Consider the following 9,264-nt stretch of genomic DNA (forward strand, 5'->3'; position numbering starts at 1 on the left):
CCCACCCCCCCACCCCCACCCTCCGCATCCTCCACTTCATTCTGAAGATGACTTCCTGAGCCAGCCCTGGCTGCCACAGCCTTGAAGCCAGAGCAGAGCAGCAGGAGCCGGAGACCCTCATCCCTTGCTCTCTGCCCTTGTATGAGCAGCCCAGGACCTCCTCCTCCGACAGTGACAACTGTACTAGCCTCTGTTCTACCCTCATCCTCGTTTTTTGCCTTGTTGCCGTGACCTCCGTGAGACACTGAAAATACTTCATGGGAAAGGATCCTCGCCGTTGAAATATAAAGAGTTTAAATGGAAATTTTAAATGTAAGATTCTACTTGGTGCCCTGAAACTCAACAGCATCCCTCCACATACTAACCCCCAGACAGAAAAGACTAAACCCAACTTGGAAACACAGAAAACAGGGCTTACCCCCAGCACAGACCCACCAGCTTGGGTCTGGCCACCAGCACCCCAGAGCCATGCCACCCACCCTCCACGGAAGAATTGGTGCTAACGAGGGCGCCTGCCTGGAGCGCCACCCAGGGACACCAATACATCACCTGTCTCTGTTTCCACATGGTGCTCTCCTTCCTGAGAGGTATTCTGTCTATTCCAGTGCACCCCTTCCTGTTTCCGGTCCATCATCCCCAATGATCCGTGAGAGCAAGTGAAGATGCAAGAATGTGAGTGAGCGGATGGGGCTAGCAACACAGAAAAGCGCGCCTGTTTCCTTTGTCTGTCTAAATGGTCAGGTTTCTGTCCGCAAACACTGTGTATTGTACGAGTAGTTCTTTGGAGAGCTATCAACCCCTGCCTGTGTCTGCCTTTCTTCCTGGTTGATTGTGAAAACCCCTTTCCCCCTGACACCCACTCCCTTGACCAGAATTAGTCCTTCAGTGAAAGCAAGAGCTAAGTAGAATTCGCCTCCTCCCTCAGCTTGGGTTTTCGGTGTCCATTGTCACAGTTCTAGGCCCTCGACACCTCCTTCCAGGGCTGTGTGGGCGTTTGTATCCTTGCAGATAGATGAGGACCAGTTCTCCTCCTGTGGGTGAGCCACAGACCTCGCCTTCCCTTCTCGTCTCTGAGAGCCGAGAACCCAACGTCATCACCTCAGGCACCCCAGACCCCAGTTTCAGGAGGAATTGATGATGCCCCCTCACCAAACACTGGCACTTTTCTTAGATCCAACGTGACACAGCTTAGCCAGGGAGGGGCGGCCACCCTTCCCAGAATCCCGGCCGTGCCTCCGTCCTGATGAGCCTTGCCTGACCTCTTCGGTGCTGACCGCCCCCATGCAATGCCTTACTGGTTTTGTGCTGACCGTGTCCATTCACATGAGTGTTGTGCCTGCCTGGGGTTGTGTGTGTGTATGTGTCTTCCCCATCGAAGTAAACAGGGCTATAAGTCATCTATCCATGAAGAGAACACAAGTTGCCAACTTCTCATCTGAAAGAGTCATCTGTATGGATGTATGATTGTGAGGAGAGAGAGAGAGAGAGAGAGAGAGAGAGAGAGAGAGAGAGAGAGAGAGAGAGAGAAATGTTTTTTAGGCTCCTATCTGTCTCCAGCCAACAAACTCACTGGACAGTGACCCCACAAGTCCATGCGACCTTGCAAACTCGTACTCTAGGAGACATCCCTCAGTGTGCCATGGCTTCAGTACACTGGTGTCCTCCTCACTGTACGGACATCTTTGAGCTCTTTGTGTTTTATAGAAACTTTCCTGGCCCCACTGAAGGTGTCTATCTTAATGATCAGGGTTTTTAACCTCATCTTTGCTATTGTATTCTTGAATGTTTGTCTCTTAGGTTTTGGTTTTTTTTCGTTTTTTGTTTTTGTTTTTGTTTTTTTAATTTTTTATTTTCTTACCCTAAGAGTTTGACCCAAAACTGCTCACTTTCCTTGGAATGGCACTGGTTTTCTTCCTCGTTGAAAGGAACAAGAATGTGTCCTGTTAACTGGTAAATAGAAACATTTTCACTCCCTGCTGTAATCCCAGACCCAGCCTGCCTTTACTACTAGTGTGGATGTGAGTGTGTCTTCTATTGTTTTGTTTGTAATAAAAGTTTTAAACTACATGTCTAGCCTGTGACCAGGGCCAAACCCTGAGCCTTCCAGTGCCCCTGAAGGGTAGCCCTTCTCAGTCCTATCTCCCAGCAACGGCCGTACACTCTCATACTGTGAATTTGGGAGGTAGGAAAATCGAGCCCCTCCTCAACATAGTTTTCTCAGTCACCTTAGGAGTACACCCCACCAACATTGCTTAGAACTGTTTCCTTAATGACACCCTCTCCCCACTCTCCTCACCCAGATGTCTCTCCCACCACATCCAGACTTGCAACAGCAGCCTGTGCACCCACTGCTGCCTGACTTGGTTCTGTAGCCTCTGAGTGCCTCCTGGCCCAGCCACCTCCCTGAAGCACCTGGGAAGCGGGGCTGTCTGAAAGGCACATTTCTGACTGAGTCATGATTTTCCTTCCTGTTCCTCTACCTTGAACAAAGTAACTTTGTACACATTTAGAGCTCTGTCTGAAATGCTTCCATTTTGCCTTTTTCTATAGATAGGCTAATTTTGAAATGTAAGAAATCCTATGCAATGCTGATGCTGAGGTACCAGGGGGAGCCAAAAGTTTTCTTCCCAGGAGGCCAAGAATTCTACAGAAGTCCTTTTAACTTAAGGCTGGGGGTGGGGTGGGAGTGTGACAAGGGCAAGACTTGCCCAGATCTTCCTCAGACCTTGGGGACATTTTAAATTTTATTGTTTAGTGCTCGACTTTAAAATTCCGTGTGCTCAAATCTGACCCTGGCAAATCTACTTCAAAAGGAAAACAATCCAACTTTGCGGATATCTAATGGGAGGTTTGCTGTTTTGACCTGCTTGTCTCGAGCCGAGCAGTTCATGAAACATGTTCTATAAGATGTACATTTTTTTTTCATTGTAACATAGAAATTGTAAATAATCGATGAAACTGCTGCATTTTGATGACTTTTTTCTAGCCATTTTTAAAGAGAAAACTAGGAATTGAGTATTTTGTGTACGGTATGTTTCCATCATCCTCCCCCCTCCCTCCCCCCTCCCTATTTAATTCTCATTTGTCATCAGGTTTTTGGGTTTGAGAACAACCCGCTGGAGATCTGCCCCATGTCATAGAGAATAAAGCTGATGATTGTACCAGTCTTAAATTATTCATGATTCAATAAACTTAATGCTTATTTATTCAGATTGGTGGTTTGGCTTCTGTGTTCTTCTGACACCCATCTCATGTCGAGTTCATGCCAGGAGGACATCACTCTTCCCCAGAGGCTGTGAACCTGAGGAACCCCAGACCTGTTTCATATCCACTCTTGCTGGGAAGTCATCAGGAGCACCTCTGTCCATTTCTCGTGGAAGTCACCTCTGCTCACCGGAGCTTGTTGGAGAAGCAGCTACCACTCTGCCACCCTTTAGGAGTCAGAGCACCGTCCACAAATGCTTCTCTCACACATCCACCTGGCCCTCCAAATACTCAGTCTCTGTTGTTCAAGATTACAATGAGTTTTGTTTGGATTTCTGCCTTTTGGGTTTTGTGGGGGGGTTTGTTTGTTTGTTTTGAGATATGGCCTTATGTATTCCATGCTGGTCTCAGATTTACTACTTAGCCAGGGATAACCTTGATCTTCTAATACTCCCACCTGCGTCCTCCTGAATGCCACAGTTCCGAGTATGCATGGCCATACCTGATCCTGGATGGAGCCCAGCACCTCCTACATGCTATGCAAACATACTTACTTAGAGCACCAGCTGCAAGTTTATGTTTTTTCCATTGTGCCTTCTTGACAGGTATGCCGGGATCATTACAGACACGGGTGCAGAGAGCAAATCAGGGTCTTTTCCCCTCAGGCATTGCAAATCCAAGTTGCTTTCTGAAACGTGGCTTCCCTTGGAAGCTGCTGTCACTGTGCTGTGTTGGGCAGTGCTAGGGGTCACTCAGTAACTGCCAGCCAACCCTCCCTCTAGTTCCTTTCTCCAGTACCCAACAGACCTGGATAATCCCCACCTTTTACTGTTAAAATCAACTTGAGCTTCTTTTTGTGAAATCAGACATTATATACCTGAATCTCTTTCACTGTGGTCACAAATGACAGGAGTTCACTCTTCTGTTTGTTTTACACAAGGTCTCACTATATGATTCTGGGCTGGCCTGGCACTTACTATGTAGCTCAGGTTGGCATTGAACTCACAGAGATCTGCCTGCCTCTTGTGTCTAAATTGTGTACCACTACATCCCACCGTTTTACCCTTTTTTAGTGGATGAATAGCATTCAACTGTGTATATACAAAGTTTCCCCATCTGCTCATCTATCAGCTAGCATCTTAGTTGACCCCATAGCATAGCTACTGAGAATGCCAGGTAGTACGAATCACACATATCTCTGATAGATTGATTTTAGCTCCTTGTGACATAAACCTAGTAGATGGGATTTCTAGATCCTATAGTCAGTCTGCATGTTTCTTGTTTATTTTATATAACGTGTCTCCCTGCATGTATGATCTATGTAGTATATGCATGCAGTGCCATCAGCATCTAGAGGAGGACATTAGATCCCCTAGAACTGGAGTTATAGACAGTGAGCTACCGTGTGGGTCCTGAGAACCATACCAAGATCTTCTGCAATGGTAGCAAGTGCTGGTTGGATGTGGTGGCACATGCCTTTAATACCAGTACTTGGGAAAGTGGAGGGAGGCCTTGATCTCTGAGTTCAAGGCCTTGATCTCTGACTTCAAGGCCAGCTTGGTCTACATAGAGAGTTTCAGGACAGCCAAGGTTCTGTAGAGAGAACCTGCCTCAAAAAGGGGGCGAGGCAGCAAGTACTCTAGATCCTGATACTAATCCAGCCACTGTATTAGTCAGGGTTCTCTAGAGTCACAGAACTTATGGAATGTCTCCACAGTGTAGTTCATTCCAGATATAGCCATTACAGCCACTGAGCCATGTATGTCTCCAGCCCATTTGAGTGTTTTGAGAAACCTCTGTAGTGTTCTCATAGCTATACTATATACATTCCCATTGCCATTGTATGAACTCCCCTTTCTCCATATCTTCACCAGCATTTTAATTTTTTGTCCTTTTGATAGTACCTGTGCTAGCTGGGGTCCTGGGTGTTGCTGGCACTCCCTGGACAATTCATCCAGAGCCTGGGAACCTTCCCATTCACCATAGAAAAAGACTTTGCTGTGTTTCAAAAACTTACTGTTACAAGCTTTCTTCAAAATTCCACATAATTTGCAAAATAACCCCAGAAAGGGTATTTTTCCTCTCGTTTTACACCAGTAATTTTAAAAAAAAGAAATTCAGAAATTTGTCAGGACACTACAGCTGAAAGGTGGGGGAATGGAAACTCAGTCATCTTTCAACTGCAAATCCTGCCTGGTCGGGGGTGGAAGAGGGGGCAGTTGTCTTGGGAGCCTGGGTCTGCATTACCATGACATGTCTGCACTACCGTGACATCATTAGCAGACACAGGCATCAGAAGGGGATGTCTCATCTTAGGACCTTTAGCAGAAGCCAGAGTATAGAGGTTTAAAGAGTCCTGTGGTTCACAGTGAAATTGATCTTATGAAGCATAGCTGGCTCCAATATTGATAACTTGAAATTTCCAGACCATAATGCATGATGGCCTGGCGAGGGGAGGATGGAGAATCCAGATGTTAGCATGGGTAGATGCAATGCATGTCCAAAAGGATGGAAGTGGAGGGAAGAGAAGTGATTAGGAGGGTCTGGCTAGATACCTGCAACCCATATGGTGAGTGCCAACTATATTATATAATTACTAATATATTAATATAAATATATAGCTACATGTTATATAATATTTATAAAATAATAATATTATGCTATGTTATATTATTACCATCACCTTATAGGTATAAAGTAGCCTAAGCAATGTTCAGTAATTTACTGTACAGCAGAAATGGAATTTTAAAAAATTTTTACTATTTTTATTTTATTTCATCTGTAGGAGTGCTTTGCCTGCATGTTTATCTGTGAACTACCTGTGTTCCTAGGCCAGAATAGGGCATCAAATCTTCTGGAACTGGAGTTACAGATGGTTGTGAGCTGCTGTGTGGGTGCTGGGAATTGAACCCAGGACCTAAGAGCAGCCAGTGTTCTTAACCACTAAGCCATCTTCTCAGCCCTCAGAAATGGAATTCTTATTGGCCACACAGTCCACGCCCTTTCCCATGTGCTGTGCTATAATCTACTAATCTCAGATGGTCATGGAGGGGGGGTCATACATTCTTCTAACACTATCATAAATCATCCCCAAACTGACCAGCTTAAAGCAATGTTTCCTCACAGTTCAGCCACCAGGGCTGGGTGCTCTGTCACACCAGGCTGCTGTCTGCATGTCTTAAATATACAAGGGAATACTAAAAAGTAAGAATTGTAGGAAGGATCATGTTAAATGGTAAAATATTGAATGTCCCACTTTCAGAGTAAAAATGCCTCCTCTCCATGTGACAGGGTAGACAGACCTTAGATGTCTTAGTGATGGATTTACTGCTGTGAACAGAAACTTCTTATAAGGATGACATTTAATTGGGACTGGCTTACAGGGCAGAAGTTCAGTCCATTATCATCAAGGCAGGAGTGTGGCAGAGCCCAGGTAGATGTGGGGCTGGAGAAGCTGAGAGTTCCACCTCTTGTTCTGAAGGCAGCTAGAAGACTGACTGACTTCCAGGCAGCTAGGATGAGGGTATTAAAGCCCATGCCCACAGTGACACACCTACTCCAACGAGGCTATACCTCCTAATAGTGCTACTTCTAGGGTCAAGCATATACAAACCATCACACTAGTTGATTCAGAAAGACACACACACACACACACACACACAAATGGCTGAGGAGGGGCGTTGCTTACTCAGTGATCACCCAGGTACTCAGATACTCCAACAAAAGTCACAAGTAAATTATTAGAAATATGTTTAAGACATTTGGAGATGTAAGATGCTCCTGAAGACTCCTGTGTGGAAGGGTTGGTCCTGAAGGCCATGTTCCGGCTCTAAGAAGTGGTCGGACCATGAAGGCTCTGACTTAATAAAAGATCAACCCACTGATTCATTCAAACTGGTGGAGGGGGTGGCAGAAAAGTTGGAAGGCAGGGTCTGATTGGAGGGAATACGTCTCAGTGAGGGTGTCTCTTTGAAGGGCTTATCTTGGTCCCTTCTTTTCTGTGCCTACTTCCAGGCCTCCATGTGGTAAGCTGACCTTCCAGAGGCTGCCCTTCCAAGCCTGCCACAGTGGTGCCAGCTCTCCATGGTCTGAAAGCTTTCTTTAGTCTTATTTCTTTCAGGGACTTTATCACAGCATCAAAAAATAAGATGTCTGTAGCCTAATTTTTAAAAGATCAACTTGAAGACAAAAAAATGTTAAAGCCTTAGAAATAAATGCAATGGAAGATGAACAAGGGTTTTTTCAAGAGCTCTATAAAGCGCATGCTAAGAAACTAGTGAAAACCCAAAGAAGCAGAAGAAAACAATTGTTTGTTTGTTTTTGGTTTCTTGACACTGTGTTTCTCTGTGTAGGCCTGGCTGTCCTAGAACTCATCTGTACACCAGGCTGACCTTGAACTCAGACTTCTTCCTGCCTCTGTCTCCCAAGTGCTGGGATTAAAGGCTTGTGCCACCACTGCCCAGCTGAGTTTAAAATTTTTTGACACGAAGAAGTCATTTTCTGCAAGTAAAACTCCCTATTGGATGCAATCCCAGGCAGTGTGGTTTTATAGAATGGATGAAGCAATCCCAAGTCTCCCAGGACTCTTCAAAAGTCGAGGAAAGCAGAGAGTAGAAGAATGTCCTTGCCAGATAGCAAGACTAAGGTCGTGGAGACAATGTCTTATCATCGGTGCTAGAATGGATGAATGGTTGGATATGGTGGCACATGCACTCAAGAGGTAGAGGCAGGCAGATCTCTGAGCTTGAGGCCATCCTGGTCTACAGTATAAGTTCTAGGACAGCCAGGACTACAAAGAGGAACCCTTTCTTGAAAAACAAAAACAAAAGAAAAAAATTGGGCAAATAATTCAAAGAAATAGAAAATTAGAATAGATAACACCAACAAACCAAAAACACGCTCTCTCTTTTTTTAAAAATAGACTTATTTATTTATTTTATGTGTATATGAGTACACACTATAGCTGTACAGATAGTTGTGAGCCTTCATCTGGTTGTTGGGAATTGACTTTAGGACCTCCGCTCGCTCCAGTCAACCCTGCTTGCTCTGTTAGACCCCGCTTGCTCCAGCCCAAAGATTTATTTATTATTATAAATAAGTACACTGTAGCTGTCTTCAGGCGCACCAGAAGAAGTCGTCAGATCTCATTATGGGTAGTTGTGAGCCACCATGTGGTTGCTAGGATTTGAACTCACAACCTTCAGAAGAGCAGTCAGTGCTCTTACTAACTGAGCCATCTCACCAACCCAAACATTCTCTCTTTATTGTGTGGAGCTGTAAATAATGTCAGTGACTATGGGACCTGAGGAGAAAAAGATACAGCAAAGGACAATGCTGATGACAGCCACTGGCTCCCATTGTAAAACCTGAAGTTGGCTGTCCTCCTCAAAGTCTCTCCAGGTTAGGAGGGCTTCCTATACCGAGGCTCCCCTCTGGGCAGTTGTCAGTCATCCACCATTAGTCATTGGCTTGTGCCCAACAGCCAGAATATAAGTGCATGGGGACAGAAGAGTAGAAGGAACATGCACACCCCTCCACCACTGCAGTACCCACCTGGGGCTCTGGGTGCTCAAGGCTCAGCACAACTCACAGTGATGGTCTCTGGAATGTGTGTGGCACAGTAGAGGAGACAGAAGAGGCGATGCCAGGCTTCTCCGCTAAGTTTAAAGCTTCACCTGTCACCTCACAGGACCAGCATGGTGGGAAAGAGTCACAAGGTTGTAGGGCCAACAACTCTGGTTATGACAAGATGGTGCAGTTACTGCACAAAGGGGCTGGGAGCAGGATGTTGGGAATGTGGATGCTGCCTGGCTGTTCATGTTTGGTGATGGCTGTGAATGGAACTTTGCAAGGATCACAGCCCATAGGGGCAGGGGCAGGGGCAGGGGCAGGGGCAGGGGCAGGGGCAGTCACTTAGGCCCTTCCAGAAGGAAGGACTTGGCCAATCTTCTGGTTAAGCACAAAGTGTGATTGATAACTTCATGCCACTCCCTTAAGCTTCAACTGCCTGCCTTCAGGTATGGCAGAGCTAGCCACATCTGTGTCAAAGCCTTGAGGACT

The 9,264-nt window shown here is 45.7% G+C and overlaps 1 protein-coding gene across 13 annotated transcripts in view; it reads left to right on the forward strand.

Moving 5' to 3' along the window:
- The window catches only part of Nav2 (neuron navigator 2), a 654,216-nt gene extending 651,004 nt beyond the window's left edge, over positions 1-3,212 (forward strand). For 12 of the 13 annotated variants that reach the window (XM_031386765.1, XM_031386769.1, XM_031386760.1 and 9 more), the window contains one exon: positions 1-304. This exon is cut by the window's left edge and continues 129 nt beyond it. In XM_031386765.1, the coding sequence (XP_031242625.1) occupies positions 1-45 (45 nt within the window). In that variant the 3' untranslated portion in view covers positions 46-304. The other variant, XM_031386759.1, reaches the window with a different exon arrangement.
- Positions 3,213-9,264: the final 6,052 nt, after the last annotated feature.

This window comes from Mastomys coucha, unplaced genomic scaffold (genome assembly GCF_008632895.1).
Source record: "Mastomys coucha isolate ucsf_1 unplaced genomic scaffold, UCSF_Mcou_1 pScaffold21, whole genome shotgun sequence".
Classification (NCBI taxonomy): domain Eukaryota; kingdom Metazoa; phylum Chordata; class Mammalia; order Rodentia; family Muridae; genus Mastomys; species Mastomys coucha.